At 39.0% G+C, this 22490-nt stretch overlaps 1 protein-coding gene across 1 annotated transcript in view; it reads left to right on the top strand.

Annotated features, from left to right (window-relative positions):
- The window catches only part of AFDN (afadin, adherens junction formation factor), a 182195-nt gene that overhangs the window by 108873 nt on the left and 50832 nt on the right, over nt 1-22490 (top strand). The window contains exons 20-22 of the mRNA XM_019526929.1: nt 3451-3649; nt 8154-8257; nt 10946-11032. Of these exons, the coding sequence (XP_019382474.1) occupies nt 3451-3649; nt 8154-8257; nt 10946-11032 (390 nt within the window). The remainder of the gene's footprint in view (nt 1-3450; nt 3650-8153; nt 8258-10945; nt 11033-22490) is intronic.

Here is a 22490-nt window from a genome sequence, read left to right as displayed (position 1 = left end):
ACTCAGGTCCCTTCCGACCCTAGAAACTATGAAAGGCAGGGAGGGGTGCCTCAGTAAACCCAGCCCCCACAACATTGTGGGTAAGAGGGCCAGGGAGGGGGCAGTTGTTTGGCCCAGAGAGAGTGGGCAGTAGTGTAGTCCTAGGGAGAGGGCATGAGAGCAGAGGTGGCCTGCACAGAATAGGGGGCGTCTTAACTACCCAAAGGACTGTGTGTAATTCAGGTGCTGAGTAGGGATGAAGGGACAGCCTGAAAAAGGGCCAATATGGTCCCTATTTTCAAAAGGGGAAGAGGGAGGAACCGGAAAACTATAAGGCCAGTTAGTCTCACCTCTATTGTTGGGAAAACTCTGGAAAAAATCATTAAGGATCACATTTGTGGGAGCCCAGCAGGGGAAATAATGCTGAAAGGAAATCAGCACAAATTCACTGCAGGTAGATCTTACCTGACTGACCTTTTTTCTTTTTATGACCAGTTCACAAAATGCTTAGACACAGGAGTCAAGGTAGATGTCATCTACCTAGACTTAAAGAAGGTCTTCAATAGGGTATCTCATTCTGTTCTCATAAATAAACTGACAGGATGTGATGTAGATGATTACATCATCAGGTGGGTGGCAAATTGGCTTAGAGGTTGCACCCAGAGAGTGGTGGTGAACGTGTTGATATGGACCTGGAAAGATGTGGGCAGTCCTGGAAGACTCAGCCCTTGGACCAGTGCTATTCAGTGTCTTCATCGGTGACTTGGATGAGGGCATGGAGAGCACCCTGTCCAAGTTCACAGATGATACCAAATTATGGGGCAGAGTTAACACACCAGGGGGTAGGGAACGGATCCAGGTGGATCTGGACAGGTTGCAAAAATGGGCAGAACAAAATAGGATTCAGTTCAACAAAGACAAGTGCCAAGTGCTGCACCTGGGCAAAAAGAACCACAAACAAATTTACAGGCTGGGGGGTGACCTTCTCAGCATCACAGCAGTGGAAAGGGATCTTGGCGTCATAGCTGACTCCAAGATGAACATGAGTCATGAGTGTGACAAAGTGATCAACAAGGCTAACCATGCTTTATCATGCATTAGCAGATGCATGATGAACAGGTCTGGGGAGGTGATGCTTCCCCTCTATGCACCAGTGGTCAGGCTGCAGTTGTAGTAATGCATCCAGTTTTGGGTGCTGCACTTCAAAAGGGATGTGGAGAATCTTGAGAGGGTTCAGAGGAAGGCCACTCATACAGTCAGAGTCCTGCAGGCAAGGCCTTATGAGGAGAGACTGAGGAACCTAGATCTCTTCAGCCTTCGCAAGAGAAGGCTGAGAGGTGATCTTGTAGCTGCCTATAAATTCATCAGGGGAGGGCAGGGAGTTAAGAGATGCTCTGTTTACTAGGTCACCCCCTGGAGTAGCTAGGAACAATGGTCACAAATTGATGGAGAGCAGATTTAGGTTGGACATTAGACGGAACTCCTTCACGTCAAGGGTTTCCAGACTGGAATGGGCTTCCAATGGAGGTGGTGCTCTCCCCTACTTTGGGGGTCTTCAAGAGGAGACTGGACAAGCAACTAGCTGGGGTCATCTGACCCCAGTGTTCTTTTCTGTGCAAGGGCAGAGGGTCAGACTCAATGACCTACTGAGGTCCCTTCTGACCCTAGCATCTATGAAGGGCAGCACATGGCCCAACCCCCGTGTAATAATGTCAGTGGTACAGTAAAGGCCCAAGTGAGAGGGCATAGTTGGAAGGCCCCAGATATAGGGCATGAGTTGAAGCCCCAGGTAGGGGGTGGACAGGCCAGCGTTAGTCTATGGATGCCTGAGGCCACAACTGAGCTGGAGGCCAAGTGTGTGGCTCAGCCAGGGAGTCAGGTCAAGTCAAGACCCCAGTAAGTCCTTAGGCATGTTGAGGCTGCGTGATTGGATCAGAGGGAGACCCCAGTAAGTCCTCAGGCACTGAAAGACCAAGTTAGGGTCAAAGTGTAAGAATTTGTTCTGATGCCATCTGTGAGGCATGGGCCACAGTGTAGGGATGGTAGAGCTGTGGATAGTGCCCCCAGGCATCAGGGCATACAATGGGCACCCTCCTGCATTTACCACCAGTTTATTTAACCAGCAAGTCGTGGCAGGAAAGACTGGGCGGACTGCTTTACATAAATAGATGGGCGGGCCAACGTGAGACTCGGCTCTGGGATGGCCCCCTGTCACATGAATTCCCACAACAAGGTATTATTTTTTTCTCTTGCATGTCAGTACATTTTAATCTGTTCTCTACCTTCTTTGACTATCTTGTCAGCTTTCAAGTTACTCAGGAAGTTAACTTGATTGAGAAAGTATAGAGAGTGTTTATAATCACTCCTTACTACTTAATACTTGGACACTTCCCAGTCCCTTCAGGATATTCAGCACATCCATCTTACATCCCTGTGATGTGTTTGACAATCTTAAGGCAGCTAACATGGGGATAGAAATATTTAGATTTTTGTTGCTTTGTTTAAGATTAAAATAGTTAAATCTCACAAAAATGTTAGATTCTATAGTATTAGATGACTCTTCTAATATTAGAATCTAATATTTTATATTCTGCATAAACTTACATTCTGTGGATTCCTTCAAAAATATATATTTGAAGTAAGAGTGTGCATCATTTGCAAAGTATAAATGTCTTAAGAAGTGTTACTGGGTACTGTGACAGCCTCATTCTACTTTGCCTCATTGTACAAAGGTATTATAAAAACCTTTGGAAGGATTTAAGATGGTCTCTTGTGAACTTAGGATGTGCAGGGCAAGGGCTTTTTCCTGTGAATCTCCAAAGAAATGTGGAACAGGTTGTTCTGTATATTGCTAAATAGTTCCATTTTTTTAAATGAAAATTATTTACTTTATTCTCAAGGTTTAGTATTTTCTTTTTTGTTGTTTTGTTTGATTTTATTTTTTTTACCAGCCACCAGAGTTCTGAAATAAGGAAGTGTAAATAGCCTGTTATGAGTTTCCCACCTTTCTTTTCTATAAATACAGATGAATTCTTTTATATAAAAAGATACTGAGTTTGCTACTAATGTCTAACAGAAAATGCCAAAATTAAGGTTGTACGTCACTTAAACTCATCCTCTTTGGGCACCTGTATTCTAGTATAGTCTTTACATGATCTCTACCATTTTTCAGGCAGATGCTTTACAGAAATTTTGTAGAAGATGTGTTCATAATTCAATTTAATTTAAAAGACAACATTATGAGATGCTTCACAAAGTTAAAGCATAAAATTGTGATGCATTAAATTTGATAAACATATAAAAGTGTAACCTACAGTGCATCTGTGCATAGGATGTAGAATGATGGTTGTTGCGGTTGTGCAAAAGTTTTATAAATGCTTTAACTCTGCTATCTAATGTCTTGGTGTATAGGCTTTTAAGCAGTGTGATAGAAGTCTTAACAGTAACCATGTCCTTCTGTCTTGTGTCCAGGAGCTTATAGATAAGGTTGTAGCTGTCGCAGAAAATACAGCTGATGAACTAGCTCGTAGCGATGGCAGAGAAGTTCAGCTGGAAGAGGATCCTGATCTACAGCTGCCTTTTCTTCTGCCAGAAGATGGCTATTCATGTGATGTTGTCAGAAACATTCCAAACGGTTTACAAGAATTTTTAGATCCACTGTGCCAGAGAGGTTAGTCCTGCTATTGTTGTGCCATTATAATAGGGTTACCTTTCTCTAGTACAGTACAATAACACAGAATTTGAAATATTTTTAGAGGTATTTACACATCTTTTTTATTTTTCTTCTCTCTTCACAATGTTTTTAAATCTTCTTCATTATCCTATTTAAATTTTTCTGTAACTCTTTAAATTTGCCCTGTGCAGGAAATTAGTAGTGCTTATATTGGCATTTTGTTTTGACTGTGCTCTCTCCACACTGTTTCAGAAGCTTTATTAATATACTTCTTGATACCTGAGCAGCAAAATAACAAGTAGGTCACCAAGGGAACTTGAATTTTCTGTGTTTGAAGTTTACAGTGTCAAAGAACTGTTTACTAACCACATGCATTAAGGTTTTTGTACTTATTGTACATAAAGTGAAGCATTCCCTCTGTTCTTGGTTGGCAAGTGCTAGCACATTTGATACTGCAGAAATGAAAAAGGGCAGAAAAGACTGTAGAAATGACATGGAAGAAAGTTGGCACCACATGCCTGCACCTCTGATGTGAAGTAGTGGGGTGCATAGTTACACCATTATCAATGGCAGAGAATGAAGGATGCCCATTTTTATAATTAATTGATGTCATGTAGAATATTGCTACTCATGTTTTAGTCAGTATCTATTAAATAGTGACAAGAGAACATGATAAAATATTTACAAGCTTCCTTTAGAATGTATTGGAAAGCACTGGAGCCTGAAAAATAAAGCTTTTTTACTTGCTATGAAATAATGTTCATTATGTAAAAATATGATAAAAGTACAGAATTGGTGTACTGTTGGAAAATTTATATTCTATAAAATTATCAAGGTAGTGGGCAGGAAGGAGAAAAAAGCAAGCATGTGTACTTGGGTGAAATGAAATAGACATTAGTAACAGGAAAAGGCAAAGCAGAAGAGAAAATTGGATCGTCACATTTTTCTGCGTTCATCCCTCAGGCCCAAAAGTTCACTTACCAGGAGAACAGGTTGTCGCATGATATTACCTTTCGGCCATATCTTCAGCTGCCAAATTGCATTAAGAAGTGTCTGAAAGTCTGTTTACATTTCCCATAATCAGTTCTTCTGTGTAAGCAGTTATAGTGTCCACAGGGATGTCAAGATGCTAAAAGGATGGGAAAAGAGAGGTGGTCAGTGTCAGTAGAATGTAAATTGCACAAGGCATTCTTTCTCTTCAGTTGTGGTCAGTTTCATGGAAAAAGTGTGAGATTCCTTGTTTCAGATGCTTTTGTTTTAGGATTGAAGTAATGACATTCATCTAAAAGAACTTCACTTGCTAGTAAAACAGAATTCTTCAAAAGTTAAAATGAATCATACTAGCCTGTGTTGAGGGGGGAAAAGTCTTAACTCATGGAATCCTTTTGACCCAGAAATGTTCTGGATTTTGCTGTATTGTACCTAGAAAACCTGCCTAACTACTTTCTTTGTTTTGTTTATATCTTCAAAATTTAGTCCCCTTTTAAAGGCTAATCTGGAATGTAAATTTTCAAAGAATTTTTTTGTGAAGGTGAAAAAAGCTACTGTACATAATTGTAGCCATTTAAGCTTTGTTTTTTAGACCGATTACCAGTTTGACTTATAACTTGGCCTTGAGTAGAGGAACAATGCTTAATGTATAAAAATGCAGGTCTGACAGAAAAAATAGTTCTGTTTCTAGCCTTGCCACAGAGCAGGAGAGTGGCCAGAAACTCTTAAGTGGCCATGCTGATAGCTGTCCTGCCAGCTCTTGCGCCCCCACCCCACCCCACCACACACACTGTTCCACAAAGTCTTTCAGAAGTAACTGCTGCTTGGTTAGTATAAGCAGTACCATATTTTCTGCATGGGGTTCAAGCTCATTAGTTATGTATGTTGTCCCTAACATTTGCAACATTCAGTGAGGTGCTTGGATGGACAAGCTATAGAATTTTGGTTACTGATAAACTTGGAACTGCTGCAAAATGAATAGTTGTATTTCTAATCATCAGTTTGGGGTTACCTATTAAACATTTCAACAAAAGAGAGTAAATATTGCTGGATGGCCCTGGACAGATGTTTACTTTAAAAAGTGATGGGATGTAATCCCTGATCCCAAAATCGCATGTCCTGCCATTCACGTCCTTCCATTCACGTCCTTCCTGCCATTCACGTCCTTCCTTTCTGTCTTGTGTCCTTGTAACGAGGAATTTAGTGGAATTTGCAGGTTCATTCAAATCTGACAGGGCTACACCGTGAGTGCTTCTTGATATGGCTTTGAACTTACTGCCTCTGGGCACCTAGTTTCATAGTTTCATACCTTCTAGGGTCCGGCCCCCTGCCATGCCAGGAAAGAGTAGTGGGGTCAAACAACCCCAGCAAGGTGCTCATCTAGCCTCTTCTTAAAGACCCCCAGGGTAGGAGCCAGCACCACTTCTCTTGGAAGTTGGTTCCAGATCCTAGCCGCTCTGACCATGAAGTTGCCTCCTGATATCTATCTAGCTTAAATCTACCCTCTGCCAGCTTGTGACCGTTATTCCTGGTCACTCCTGGCAGTGCTGGGGGGAAGAAGGACTTCCCCAGTGCCTGCTGATCCCTCCCCCCGACTAGTTTGTAACAGGCCACTAGATCCTCCCCCCTCAGCCTTCTCTTGTGGAGGCTGAACAGGGTCATGTCCCGTAGCCTCTCCTCGTAGGGTCTGCCCTGCTGCCCCCTGATCATGCGAGTGGCCCTCCTCTGGACCCTCTCCATGTTGTCCACATCCCTCCTGAAGTGCGGCGCCCAGAACTGGACGCAGTACTCCAGCTGCGGCCTGACCGGTGCCGCATAGAGGGGGAGTATCACCTCCTTGGACCTGCTTGAGATGCATCTGTGGATGTGTGACAAGGTATGGTTGGCCTTCCTGACTGCATCCCCTGTGGCACCCCAGCCCCTACCATGCCCATGTTGCATGGTAGGACACGCAATTCTTGGAATCAAGCACCGGATCCCAATTACGTCTTACACGTTCACAGTCCCAGACTCCCTCTGCACCCACAGATGAAAGCAGTCAGCTGACTGTACATTAGAATCGTAGAATCATAGAAAATTAGGGTTGGAAGGGACCTCAGGAGGTCACTTAGTTCAATTCCCTGCTCAGAGCAGGACCATCTGGATAATCCCAGCCATAGTTTTGTCTAGCCAGGTCTTAAAAACCTCCAAGGATGGAGATTCCACCACCTCTCTGGGTAAAACACTGGAACCAGGTTACTACACTCCTGGTAAGAAAATTCTTCCTAATACGAAACCTAAACGTCCCTTGCTGCAACTTGAGACCATTACTCGTTGTTCTGTCATCTGCCACCACTGAGAACAGTCTAACTACATCCTCTTCTGAATCTTCCTTCAGGTAGTTGAAGGCTGCTATTAAGTCCCTCCTCAGTCTTCTTTTCTCTAAACTAAATAAGACCAGTCCCCTCAGCCTCTCCTCATAATTCATGTGCCCCAACCCCCTCACCATTTTTGTTGCCCTCTGCTGAACTCCTGAATTTGTCCACATGCTTTTGGTAGTGGGGGCTCCAAAACTGAACACAGTACTCCCAATGTGGCCTCAAGTTCTGAATAGAGGGCAATACACCTTCCCTTGACCTACTGGCAATACACCTACCAATGCAGCCCAGTAAGCCATTAGGCTTCTTGGCAACAAGAGCACACTGCTGACTTGTATTTAGATTATTGTCTGCTGTAACCCCCCGGTCCTTTTCTAAAGAGCTGCTGCCCAGCCAGTCAGCCCCCAGCCTGTACATGGGATTGTTCTATCCTAAGTGCAGCACTTTGCACTTGTCCTTGTTGAAACTCATGAGAGACCTTTTGTCCCAATCCTCAAATTTTGTCTAGGTCTCTCTAAATCCTAGCCCTTTCCAGCATATCTACTACTCCCCCCAGCTTGATGTCATCTGCAGATGTGCTGAGGGTGCAGTCTATGCCATCTTCCAGGTCTTTGATGAAGACATTGAACAAAACCCTTCCCAGGACCAACCCAATCAAAACTGTCCCCAGGCACTCCACTTGATACCGGCTGCCAAGTAGACATTGAGCCATTGATTGCTACCTTCTGAGCCCAATGCTCCAGCCAGTTTTCTGTCCATCTTACAATCCATTCATCCAACAGACAATCAGCTTGGTGCATGGAGAGCCCCATATTGGGCTGCAGCATCCCAGCTCTAGGCTCCCTGTGTCCTGGAAACTAAAACCACATGCAGTCCCCAGCTGGGTGTCGCATCAGGTCTATACAGTCCCTGGCTACACATTCAGTTTAAGGCATGATACAGATGAGCCACAAACTTGTTCCGTGTTGTGTGGAATAATTTTGTGGGTTGTTTACTACACTATCATGCCTTAAATTGAGTGGCACTTGTGGTGAGGTTTCTGTTAGTCGCATCTAAATGTAACATGGGTCAGAGGTAATACCCCAGTGTGTAAGCTATTTGGTTTTGCTTGTTCCACCAAATTTTTTTTTGTGAATTTTCTATTTCTCTTTTAGGCTTCTGCAGGTTAACACCTCATCCACGTTCACCAGGGACTTGGACAATATATTTTGAAGGTGCAGACTATGAAAGTCACCTGTTACGTGAGAATGCTGAGCTGGTAGGTATTCAGTGTTTGAAACAGCTGTCAGAGAAAGTTATATGAAAGCTTTCTGCAAACTTTTCCTGCAGACAGGCCAGGAAACTTTTGTGTTGTGTTGGGGACAACTTGTTTATAAATGGCAGAGAAGCCAACTGGGAGAGGTCTTGTTGACTTTCTGCTTACTAATCATGAGTTGGTTAATTTTCAGTTCCCTTTCTGCTCAACAAGCTCTGAACCCAAAGACTTTTCTTTAGCCTTCTTAAGGCTGGTGCAGAAGTGCAAAGGATGTGACAATTTCTGCTAAGGGGATTCCATTCCAAGAGATTTGGTCAGGAAGGTAGAAACTGTCATTTAAAGGGACTTCCAAGCAGAGGCAGAACTGGTGATGTTTGCTCCCTGTGCAGCATGTAAGTCATGTCCCAGTAGCTGCTAGTCCCCTTATCAGCCTGCTGACAGTGCCAACACCTTCCCATCCAGCAGAAACATCTCCCATAGTGCAGAAGGTGGTGGTGTAGGGTGTGTTAGGCTGATGTGGGGACGAGGACTACTTGGACATGAACCCCTGTGAGCCTCCCATTCCTGCTCAATGTGGCCAAAGCCTCAAGCTGGTCCCAGCGCCTTCCCAAGTGCCACTAATTTCTATTGCAGGCAGCAGTGGTCAACAAGCTGCCAGCTGTATTTTGCTAAGACCATGATGTCCCCATGCAGTGACCTGAAGAACCTTTGTGCTTCAGTGACATGGCAAATGCAAGTTAAAAATAACTTCAGTGACTGTGAGTGAACCTGGCCTGCCTTGATCCATATATAGGCTTGGAGACTATTGTGTCTTACTTAACAGGCATCTGGACCTAATAATGAATGGGTGAATATAGAAGATAGCATAGCAGACACATTCTTTGGGGTTTTGGGTTCTGTCACATCCCTTCATTTTCTCTGTTACTTCGGGTGATTAACAAGTATTAAATCAACGTAGAGAAAATTTTCTCACTTCTAGAACTAGTGAAATTGGTACTTATCTTTTGAGGTAATAAGTGACTGAAGGTTTTATTCCATATTTGTCATACTAAGAAAGCTTTGAAATAGACTGGTCTGTGGTACACGCGCAAGGCTGAATTGACAAAAATAAAAATCAGGATAGAGGATTTAACTTCCACAGTTGCTGCAGTCTATCCAGGAGACTTGACATCAGTGGATATGAGAGACTTACCTCAGTATTATAATAGGACCCTTTCAACAACTGTTTCTTCAATTTACCTATGGCAGTTGCCATTATTAGAAGAAAACTATGCAGTTGGTAAAATGGAAGATATCGCCCAAAAATCCTTTCCATTCCGTAGGCATTCATTGAGATATTAATAGTAGTCTGCTTGATTTGCGTATCGTGACTTAGCTGCACTTCTTAGTTGATACGCTATTTGTGTCACAGTGAACACTAGCACATCCAGTTGGCAGGATCTCCTACCTAAAGTCTGATTATTTATCCCAATTTACCCTATTTTGAAACAGCTAGCATGGCACTGAATGCAAAGCCCTAGAGATGGGACACACCTATAAAGTAAACAGCTCTTGGCCTTGTACAAGCATTCTGCCAACAGACACAGCAAGGTGCTGGAAGAAAAGTTTAGACAATGCCCTTGGAAACAAGGAAGTTCCAGGATTTCTGGATTTCTTACAAAACAGCCCGAAGCCTCTCATTTCATTAAACAATCCTACAGCTGGAGACTCATCTGAGACAAATGGTGTTGTTGAGGCTCCTTGTATGTCTAGCCAACACAAAAATGAGGTGCATCTTTCTTTTTTGTATAGTTGAGCCACCTGATATTTTAGAAGCTAAAATTTTCATTATTTGAAATTTACTTCTGGTGATAGTCTGTAAAACTTTATAGTGCTTATCTTGCCTTGTGTTAAACTGTCTGATCAGAGAGGAACTGATAGATGGAAGCAGTGATAAAGCATTCTGTTTCCCGGAGTCTTGTGGCTTTCTCCTTGAGTCCTCTGGTGTTTTTACAGAAATCTTTCATTTTTTCCAGTGGCTTAGTATAGTTATAAAGCATTCTCATGCTTCCATTTAAATCAATGGAAGTAGGCTCCATTTTGGTAGAAGCATTTGATGTGTGCGCGCTAATATAATTTTTTCTTAAAATATCCTTATTTTTATAATATTTTAACTTGACCACAATGTGTTAATATTTCTGTTAATAATAAAATTTTCTGTAAATAAAAAAAATAATAAATATATAATACTATACATTGCAGAATAATACAATTATTTGTATAAATAATTAAATGTGAATATTCTTTGATTTGTTTTTTACAAGTGTTACCCCGTTGTATGAAACTTGTCAAGATATTTTTTCTTAAATGTCATTTTTAGAATTGTCTGACCCAGATGTACATTCTGTTTATAGTTTTTATTAACTTTAAAGTGTCACAGATCAAGAGAAAAGAACATTTTTGATAGACTGCATAACTGTGGCAGAATTCTGAGTACAAATGTAATGCTGATTTACTTTGATACCTATTCATGTTAATGAAATGTTACAGATTTTAAAATTATAATGAAAATTAAATTTATTTGCAGAAGGATCTCTGGATGTAATCTCTCTTCCTGTATAAATCATTTTGTTTTATTGATTTTATAGAGTGGCCATTATGTGCAGTCTTGCCATGTGTGCTTACCTCTCTCTCTACTTTTTCTTTTGGTAGGCTCAGCCTTTGAGGAAAGAACCTGAAATCATCACAGTGACACTAAAAAAACAAAATGGAATGGGCTTAAGCATTGTTGCTGCTAAGGTATGAAAACAATGTCTCATGAACTGATCAAAACAACAATGTTATTTACTTGCTATGAAAATGTACTTACATCATGCACTTGCCCAGAGTACATTTATGTCATATTACCTTAGCTGCAAATTCCTGTTCTGTAAAATATACAGACTGAACAAAGTAAAGGAAATAGCAACTCAGAAAAATGGAACCTGGAAATTTCTATATTCCTATAATGACATTCTGAATTTAATTTCTTAAGTTGGTACTTCTAATGTTATAATCTCATCAGACATTTTGGATTTGATTGGGGGTTACACAAATATGTAGCAAAAGTGCTTTGAGGAAGAGTAGTAATCCTGAAAAAGTGTGTAGACGTGTTTTATAATTTGGTATGGATTAAAATGTTTAAATGAATTAAGGAAAAAACAGCCTGCAAACCAACTAAATTTTATATTTATTTTGTGGAGTGAAGAGGTTGTTTGCACCATATTTTACTGCCCAAATTACTTTGGTTTCACTTGTTTTTCATTTTGATCTTAAAATACTGTATGCAGAATAGGTTGCCCAAAAGGAGGGAGGGACCCTTTCACCTTGCCATATTGTGGTGCTTATTATGTTAGTCTTCGTTGTGGTAATGTGAAGTACGTGCACAGAATTCCAGCTGCCGTATGGAGGACTCCCCCACTTGGGTACATCTGAATTTTAAATTTGTAGTGTAATTTATGTAACCAGTGTTTGAAAGTCCCAGTCATTTTCAGGTAACAGAGAGAGTCTCTTGTGATTCTTTTTTTACTGTGTGGGGGATGAGCTTTATCAAAGCAATTGAGTCCCTTTTCCCAAAAAAATTATGGACTAGACACTGTTGTACTGTTTTTAAGGTATTTGGTATAGGTAAGTACTTCTAAACCAATATCCATCTTTTTGCTGAAACAAGTTTTATTCCTGTTTTTTACAAAGGTGGAGGTAAGTTTTGGATGCATATGTATCTAAAGTTCATCTTACCTTTGAAAGAGACTGTGCTCAAAATCTTGAGAAATTTGAGGCAAAACATTTCTTCAGTAGAGTTCTTATATGATGTAGTGGGCTTAAGTCTGAGAGACTGGAAATACATGACTTTTGGCATGCGCTAGATTAACTGCTGATCAGACTTCTGCATTTCAGTTTAATGTTCAAGATGAAATTGGCAAGCTGAAGTGGAATTTTCTATGCTAAAGTGTTGTCCTGTTGATTTTTCTCATTTGAAGAGCAGCAGAGTATGAGAAGTGGGAAACTTGCAGTTTTCCCTGGAACTGACTGACTTGTCACATGCACATTTTAAATTAGTTTGACATCACTAATTTACAGCAGCAGTACAGAAGTGCCACTGTGCAGCATCCAACAGGGTTTTTTAAGAAGCTGAAGCTTTAAGAAAAATGTTGTAAGAAGCAGCAGAAGTTCTGTTTAAATGTGTAGAATTATCTAGGAATACATAAAATCTTTTTTTATATCCAACAGTAGGCTGCGGTCTCCCAGATAAGCATTAGATGTGCAAAAGAGATTATCTTGCACTTCCAGTTTCAAATTAGTTGGGTTATTTTCTAGTGGCTACTTAGAACAGAGAGTTGCTTTTGGACATAGTTGTTAGTGCAGTTTCCATTTCATAAGAACAACACAATGTTCAGGAAGATTGACAGACAATGAACTTTTGAAGCAGGACAGAAAAGGGAATTGATGAAATTGATAAACGGTGTTTGAGAAGCTTTGATAGTGATTATACGTTTTTACTTTTCTGTTAACTCCCTTGTTCTAATGACACTTGACTTCTCCAGTAGAACTCAGGTTATGTATCTTGCACTGATACTGGAATTGAAATTCTGTGTTTTTTTTTTTTGACCCCACAAAATGGGGAGGAAGGAAAGAAACATGCCGATTAAAGTGTCTTAAGAGTTTTAAAGTTTTTCACATCAGGGTAAGCAATGTTAATATTTTAGCTATGGTAATCTGCTTTAATTGACTGTTCTACCCCCCCAATGTTTCTCTCCAGAATAAGAAAATCAGTTGATATTCAAACTCCATATTTTTGTGCATACCACAGACCCCCAAATAAGACATGCATCTTGCTTTGGGAAAGCAGAATGAAGAAGAAAAGATTTATCTTCAGGCATTTTCTCTATAAAAGCTCCTCAGCTCAAGCTTCAACTCCATCACGGCCTCTGCCAAATTGGCTGTTGCTGATTTGCCAGCAGCTCTGATGGGGTTAAGCCTTGAGCAGCAGATTTTGCAAGGGGAGAGAATGTACATGGAGCAACACATAAAATGCCACCAGAGCCTAGCACAGAGCCAATCCACAGCAGCTGTTCCAGTGTTTCCTGCCTCCATTCTGGTCTGGAAATCACCATCTTCATTTAAAACATGCACCCCAATTTGGTTGGCTGACTTTTGGAGGAGAAGTGTGTTTGGTATACAAGTAAATATGGTATTTTTAAAGTGCATTTTAAATACAAAAAATAAGGATTTGTCTTTGTATGAAAAGAAGATGCACTTCCTTTTCTTTGCAGAGGGCTCTAGTTTGATGGCTGGTCCCAGTTTTATTTCTTGGTCCCTTAAGTTCCATTGGGTGAAGTATTAAAAAAAGAAAAAGTAACAAATGAAAATTACAGTGATTGATCAGCAGGTGGCACTGCTCCAAATAAAGCAGTACTTTACTGTGTTAGAGATGCTCTTATACCTACAACTGCTTAAGCTTTTATTAGGAGCAATAAGAAGTGCCACACTGGGTCAGACCAATGGTTAGGCTAGCTTAAACGGCAGCAGGGATGGATATTTTAGAGCAGTATTTCCTAACCAGTGTGCTGCAGCACAAATGTCTGCTGTCAGAAATGAACAGGTGTGATGCAGAATTTTGCCGTGGCAATGAGCTACAATAGGTATGAGGATAGGAAATGCCTTAACATGTGCGCTGCAGAAAATTGTTATTAATGTTATGTGTGCCTTGGGCTGGAAAAGGTTGGGAAACACTGCTTTAGAGGGAGAGCATTGAACTGGTTATCTCCTAGCCTCAACTATCATTGCTTTAGGCATGCCAGAGGAAACCTGTGCATATGTGCTGTTTTAATACATGATTCTGTATATGAATATAGATAGCACTTTGTCTTGAATGACAAAAGTATGGCATTGCCTGCCATAATGAGAGGAGTCATTCTAAGCTTGACTTCTTTTGAATGAAAATTACTAACTGAAGCTAAACCTGCCTAGTTGTCACTTGGCAGAAGAAAGGGCTGTAATGTAAGGCCATGGACATATTCGGAGAAGAGAAAGTAATGCTCATAATCTCAAAGATTAATTTAAAAAAAAAAGAAAGGAAATGATTTCCACTCTTCCGTTCCTGTACCTTGCACCAAAAAATCCACAATTTTGATGGCTATTGTTAGAGCACAACATCTAAGTAATATACTTGTGTATTCATATATGTTTAAAGTTTTTCTGCTCATGTTGTGTGCAGTTTCATGTTGTGGGACAGTGGTGCTTAACCTTCTGGCCCCATGGCCTGGATGAGTTGTGTGGGGCAGGTCAGCAGGCCAGATCCCACAGGCTGAATCTAGGTGGGGTCAGCACATGAGGTTGATCGGTGGAAGCAATCAGTTGTGCCAGCCTGGCCTTGCACCCCAGATCTAGCTGTGGAGCAAGCCTGCATGTTGGATCCACCGCTCTCCCGCTGCCAAATTTCCAGACCCATGAGGAGCTCTGCAGGCTAGATGTGTTCCATGAACCAAAGATAAAGCAATACGGCTGTAAGGAAAATCTATGAAAATGAAGTTTCCTATTGGAAACTGGCAAAGAACTTTACTAATTAGCAACATCTTTTTTTTAGTTACAAAATTGCTGTCACTTCCTTTTACCGAAAGAATTTATTGCGGAATAGTCTCTGTAAGTTAAAGCTAATGTTAAAAATAATGTTGAAAGCAAAGAAGTAATAGAACTTGAGTCAGAGTCTTCTGCACCTGTTTGTCCGTATGATGGATGGTTTTAATTTGTCATGTGAAGGATTACAGACACCAGTGGTAGATTTAAGTGGTGGAGTGGAGAAGAGAATAATGAAAACATTTATTCAGTCACTAAGGAACAAAATATTTGGCCCTCTTTCCACTTAATCACAGACAATGACATTAAGAACTTTAGTCTTAATTCCAGTTTTAATATTTTATATGGTACTTTATTGGGGGACAAGCTATGAAAATATTTGGTATGTGCAAAATGTAAATTTTCTAAAATACAGATTCTACCATCACCATGTACTCTATTCATGTACTTTTTCATTAAAAGCCAGTGGCTTTCTAAGTTGACACTAATTTTTTGAGCAGCCATGTAACAAGTGAGGGGGGTGATGTGCATACTGAATAAAAACTAGTATTAGTACTTAATTGTTTCAAGCTTAAGGAGTTATTAAAATCATTTTAAAGTTAGGGAAAATACCTTGCAGCATCCTTCTTAAAAACCTTTGTGATTTAAAAATCTTAAACTTTGCAGATGATCCATTGAAGCAGTGAAGGAAGCTTAGCTGTTGCCCCCACCCGTGTACAGTTTTTTTGTACTAAATCTTTTTGAAGTTTTATGTCTGCTAGCATTATTGTAAGGACATTGATTTTTAAGGAGTGGAGTGGTTGGGGAGCAGGGTCTGTACTGCTTTTTGAAACTGTTTAGAAGTTGGTTGCTCTAACCCTGAAAGATGTTTTGATGTTAAGAGCTGCCTGACTCCTAGCCACACTGTGGTTTCATTTTATGAAATCCAGATGATTTGGAAGCAGTATGTGCATGCAGTTTACTTTAAAAATATATCACTTTTTGGGGGGTTTAGCATGTGACTTTCTACTCATCTGTGGGCCAGCACATTACTTCCTGTTTAATTTGGAGGTTTTTGTCTTTTGTACAAAAGGCCCCCTTTTTTGTTTTTTCTAGTAGTTTTCAAAGTTTAATAAAGCTCCTAAAGTAAATGAAAGTCGGAACGGGATACTGATTACGTAAGAGTCTGAATATTGTATTGGTTATAGCTTGTGTGATAAATGCCATACAGTGTCATAGCATCCAGCTCAGAATTATCTTGATGGGTGTCTTGGAAAATCCAGCAGACTGTATTGCTGGTTGCTCTTCAGGGCTGTGAGAGAAGTGGAGAATTGTTTCTCTTTTTCTTTCAAGGATCTGTAGTCCCGGAGATCAAAATGTGGTTTTCTGTTGTTGGAAGAACAGAATCCGTGGTAAGTTTGTTCAGGGTTCTGCTGGGACTCTTTTTTTGTTCAGTTTTAAATGTTTTCCCTGTACTTTTTCCTGCACTCTTGCTTGTTTAGACTGGTCAGTAATTACTTGTTCATGTAACAGCCATTTAATGTAGCATGCAGTTGAATACAGTCAAAGTTTATTAGTTAACTTTTGAAAAGTCAGAAGGGGAAAAGCTTAAACTATTTTCAAGTTCATTCTTGCACGTTTCTCTAAAGAAGTGGTGGTGACAGCTTTTAACTTTTTTATTATTCAAGTATCCACAATAATTACTACCATTTCTCTGTGGAAGAGCATGAATAGCGTGTTTTGTGATATGTCTGCTTGTCATATTACTTGGCTTTAATCCAGATTCCTCTACAAATCCGTTTTCCATTTGTAAAATCTTGTAAAAATAATTAAAATTGACATCCTAAACAGTATTAAGAGATTTCAATACTCTGTAGACCTGGTCTGTGACTAGAATAAAAGACTTTACAAATGCACTCCAGTTAGGTTCTGTCTTAAACTTAATGTATATTTATTGAGTAGAGAACTTTAAATCCATTCAGATTGCTACTGTATAAAAGAAAGGTGGATTTCAAGGTATTCGGCCACCACATAGAGCAAACATTAGTTAGAGGAATCTACAGGTTAATGAATATAATAAATGTTATAATTTAAGTACTTCAAGGAGTTAGGTCCCCATATCCCTCAATTCAGTAATTTTTTTATAACTATAAGGGTAAACAGTCACAACAGTCAGGAAAACATCATTTCATTTTAAATGCAAACCTAAATTAATGCTCCCTGTAGAAGCAGGGCAATTGGATGAAGTATTTCCATTGAATTTACTTGAGATAATGATAAAATGACAATCTGCTTCCTGGTTTTCAGTTTTAAATTAGAATTTCAAAAATTAACTGTGACAAATGTTGCAAGTCGTAGAAAAACAGATTATCCATCTGAAAGAAAAGTTAATAGTATCTTTAACTGCATATTCTTAATTGTTATGTAACTTTATTTTTTTAAAGATAAATTAATTAGCATCTGCAATGTCATTTTCCAATATAAAATACAAGTTATTTAATCCCTCAGCAGGTTTTATATTTCAGTGGACTGTCTTTGATATTAAGATGTCCGTTTTAAAGAGTGATTAACAGTTTTTGAGACTAAAATATTCCTTATCTCAAATTATTTCAGTATATTTTGTGTCAGCTCTTCAGATCTGCAGTATTTGTAAGATTTCACATTCTGTCCATTTTCACAAACCCAGATAGCTTAGTGTTGCAGCTCTTCAGTTTGACAGCAGAGCATGTTTTCTCTTTCCCCATTATTTGAGGCCTCACATCTAGCTCAAGCAAGAACTAAAATTTTCACAAATTCAGGTTGAGATTTTTATGTTGCAAATCAGTCATCTGAACATTTGTTTTAATGTGGTCAACTGAGAAGACTTGCTGTAATTTAGTTCCTTGCAAAATAAGGTGGATATTCCAGCTCTACCCAGACCATAGCAGCTTCAGTATTCAGGCACTTCCTAATGCATGAAAGAATTTTGGCATTTAGGCAAAAGACCTTTCCAATACCCGTGATGACGATATAGCATCTTAAACTTATGGTTCATACTTCTAAAAATCTCAAAGCATTTTCTACACATTTACCAATTATGCATGCAGAAATAGTTAACAGTGAAGAGTAGTTTCAACTATCATGCACATGGTTACTTAACAGCACAAAGCAACACTACAGCCTGTTTTTTACTATATCTGCCCAAGACTGCAGAGTGAATTTATGTTGATAGAAATGTAATCATCTCTGCTTCAGTTTAGCTAGAAGAGTGGGGCTAATGCCTATCTTTTGCAGGAAGAGCATTAAAAATATTTGAGTCTAGAACTGAGGACCTGCTCAATTATGTGTTGTCAAAAGACAGCACAACTAGCTCATAGTGATGGCTGAGCTATTAGTTCAGTGTTAGCTCAGAAGGAAGTGTCCTTTCACAGCATCTGATGAAGTGAACTTGGATTCATAAAGCTTGTGCTATGCATACACATGTAGTATTTAGTTAGTCTGTAAAGGTACAGGCCTACCCTGTCTTCTAATTGACTTCAGACTAACATGGCTAACCTCTCTGAAAGTGTGCTGCTAAATTTTCAGTACCACTTCTGCTGGATGGCATGAGTCCAGATTTCCCTCAGTGCTTAACCAACTTGAGTATTAGTTGTCAGTATATGCTAAAACATTAATCTCATTTCTAAAGCTGAGCCCAGAAATGCCTGATAAAACAATAGACTTTCTTGCTTTGCAAGTGGGTATAAGGGGTGAGATAAGTGAATGGCTCCAGGCAGAATAAATTGGTAGATCTCTTGCAGAAGTTGGGGTAAGCCTTTGTTAGTTTGTTAAACAACATGATCTGATTCCTGTCTTTTACAGATTTGTCACATTAGGTATTTCCTTTATTTAAATAAACATTGAGCAAAGCTCTCAAGTAAAGTTTACCAGGTTTTCTACAGACTCAGTCTAGTGATTTTATTCTCCTTGTTTACTCTTGGTATTTTTCAGATGTCTGAAAGTAAAATTCAAGTAGGTTAAAAAAAAAAAAAAGGCATGGTTAGTTGTAACGTTCGAAATGGTTTGCTTTACGGTTAGCAAGAGAGATGCTAATTCTCTTTTTTTTTTTATTCAAGGGATTGTTGCGAATTAATCCGTTTCTAGAATATGTTGAGACGTTAATTTGTGTTGCTAATCAGCTATATTTTTACATGGAATAGAGGAAATCACCTGTTTCTTCCATTTGTATTTACTTATACACTATATTAGAATTAAAAAAAAATAGATCAGACAAGGATCATCATGCGTTGCTTTAGTAATAGAAAAGTATTATATTATTGTTGATAATTCAGTTTCCTTTTATCTGTTTTGAAAAGCAAGTATTATGAAGACCTAGGTGTGTGAGGTCTGTTTGCGTGACTGGTATCTTTATTGGAAACCTTTTATAACCGATGCATGCCCTGAAACAAACTGTAGTTTTCTCCTGCCCCAGATTCTTAGATTGAAAATGTTCAGCAGATTCACCTGATGCATTGTATTCTTCTGAACTCTCAGAATTTTGCACTTATCTGCTGTGGCCTTTAAGATGTTTGCATTTTTTTAAAACTTAGTGTGGTTTTAATCCTGCATTACTTAACACTCTAAAAAAATTACATTCATGGTCATGCATGTGCATTGTTTTCCCTTTCTGGTTGTATCATTTAGTTAGTCATTGGTACTAGTGACTGAATTGCTACTTTCAGTTCATTTTATTGGTTGCTTTTTTCCTGGCTTGCAACTGTACTTTGATGAATATGTAACATGTTTTCTTTCAAAGAAGGCAAGAAGAGGGAGAGAATATGTGGACTATGGGTCAGTTGTAGAAAAAATCAGTTTGTTTTGGAGATCACCACATTGGGGAGGGGGCAGGGAGCAGCTGTAGTTACAATGAAGGGGAATCAGTTTTGTATATAGCAAGCGAGTTCAACTCATTTATACTTGGAAATGATATGGAGTATGGGCTGAAGCATTTGTCTAATGATGATAAAGTCTAAATTGGTCTTGAGGGGGCTGAAGCCTTTGCTTCCTTTGCCAAAGTTTTTTTTTTTTCTTTCCTTTTTTGTCTTCATACGCAAAGGCACTTTTGACCCCATTTTAATGTCTTAATCAGTAGCTGTTGAGTTAGACTCCTTCATTCTCCTGAACTGATGGCAAGTAATTAAATTAATCATGATCACAGTATGTTCTATACATAGAGATTCAGATTTTCATGCTTATGTGTGACCAGAGCTGACCTGTGAAATGTGCATAGCTTTTGAGGGGAATGTTGAACATGTTTTTTTTTCTTCAGAAGCTTTTGCTTTGCGCTGCATAGTGAGTGCATATGTAAACCAGCTGGAGTATTTTAGTAAACTGGTGTTCCCTTAGAATGCTTATAAAGTTGGCTAATTTAAATGCATCTAGACTAACTGCTTGCCAGAGAAGTCAGACTGACTGATCCTGTTGTATAAACTTGTTTTTGAGGATGTTTATACAACTTTTGATGATCTTCTGTGTAAGCTTACAAAGACAGGAATATGAGAATTAGCCTTGATGAAACCAATAAATACTACTATGGGGGTGGAAAGGAGGGTGAATGGAAACCTAGCTACCACATCTGAAGCCTTTTATCATAAGGTAGAAGTTTATGGTTTTGCTAAAACATTTGTTCCATGGACTGTTTTTGTTGTTATACTCAGTTGGTACTTTGTGGAAGAAATGAAGGTTTCCACTACCAAGGTAGTGATCTGATGAAGAAAGTCTTGCTTTTGAAAGCTTGTCTGTCTATGTCCCAACTATGTAGTTGGAAGAGATTACCCTAAGAAATCCTTGCCCCTCACTACAAAGATACAAATGGGTATTTTCTTTCTTTCCCCTGTATTATAAGAACGTCTGTTATGAAGACATAATACTTCAATGGCCAGTGTTTTAAATGTACATATTGTGGTTTTGAGTTATAAATCATAATCTTTTATATGCATCTTATTCACATCACTTATTTTATCAGCATGTTACCCTCAAGCAAAGTTTGGGGATTAACTTTTTGCAATCAGATTCAGGTTTTGCATTCTTTCAGTGTAAAGGGTTAAATAACATCTTATGTTCTTCTTATTCAGCTTTCCTTTCTGTATTACTTCACAAATAGTTTGTAAAAGATCTCCATTACAAGAATAATTGTGCTAAATTTATTCCCATGGCTAAATCAAATTTTGTAGGGCATATCAATTATTTTATTCATTTTTAAAATATTTGTGGCCTCTGAACTTCATTTGTAGCTTTGATCTTTTTATTTACTTAGTTATAGATTTCCTGTGTCTGACATTCATGATTGTCATTGACTGAAAATGCCAGGTGTCCAGTCTGTTGAAAACAAAAAACAAACTTCTTGAGACTTGCATTCTGGACTTCTGTTTTGAGATACATTATAGGCCTGATCCATGAAGCCATTTTAATGAGACTACGTATCCTGAAAATGGGAATTAAACATTTCCCACAATTTCAGTTAAATTATAATGGGAACATTTAGATGTCCTTATTTCTGTTTCCACAGTGTTAAGCGTGTGATTTCTTAAACACTGCAAAATTTCATAACAATAAAACAAATTTAAGTCCATATCCAAATGTCATTAGGAAACCTTTAATATACTTACTGTGAACAAAACTAGATGCTAGTGTGTTGCAATGAAGCACGTGTGTATATATATTTTTAATTTTATAAGCAACCATAATTCTCAGCTGTACCGGGTCTATTCAGATTTTTAACTGAATTAAAGAATTTGAAGTGGGGATGAAGTGAGGTACAGGTATAGGCAAAAATAGTTTAAAATTAGTAGCAATGAGATAATGCCATTAAATTATCTGGTGAATTTATAGTTTTAGCTGCAGTACCTACACATACAAATCCATAATACATATAGCTTCAAATGTGTATGTGCAATATATAATGTATGAATAAATGAAGCTTTGTAGTTCTGCTACTATTTCTGAATGTTTCTTCTGTCATCTGAAAAAATCCTTTTGTTACAGATTTTCTTAGCGTTTTAATTCTAGAAATTTTTAGAAATTGAGGTTAGTCAAACTCCTATTGGGTCATCTAGAAGTCCCAACTTCCAGTTGAGGAGTGCTACGGACTAAGTAAAAAGCTTTACCGACTACTTTGTGTCCAGTCTAGTTCTTTGTGCAGTTCTATTGAGACAATTTTGTATTGCTAGGCAAGGGAGCCATGTATGTCTGTGTGAATGCTTTGATGGTTACTTACTTAACTAGAGATAGACCATTTAGTCCCATTATGATGCTCTGAACTGGGACATCGTAGTGGCCACTTTGTTCAACCATGTATGCATACTGATGTTGTAACTAAGCTTACCTTTCATACTGATAGACTCAGCTCTTTTACAGCTAATAGTTTGCAAAGCGGATGATGGCTATACAAGTAAATTATTACCACTAAAAGTAGGAGCTCACAGTCCTCACTCTACTGTTGAGTACTTTCAGGAGGCACAGAGCAGGAGAGTTTGAACTTGGAGCTCTCCAGAGTGATTAGAATATGAAACAGAAGCACACTCTTGCCATCTACCAGCGAAACATGGAGGATGGTTCACCTGCAGGATGAGGCATTTAGTATGTTTTTAAATGAAAGAATCTCCCCAAATGTCCTTCAGGCAGCGTGAGGTAGGACTGAGCATGC

Source organism: Gavialis gangeticus, unplaced genomic scaffold, assembly GCF_001723915.1.
Source record: "Gavialis gangeticus isolate Ggan-Ray unplaced genomic scaffold, GavGan_comp1, whole genome shotgun sequence".
Classification (NCBI taxonomy): Eukaryota; Metazoa; Chordata; order Crocodylia; family Gavialidae; genus Gavialis; species Gavialis gangeticus.
This window is presented reverse-complemented; position numbering and strand designations above follow the sequence as displayed.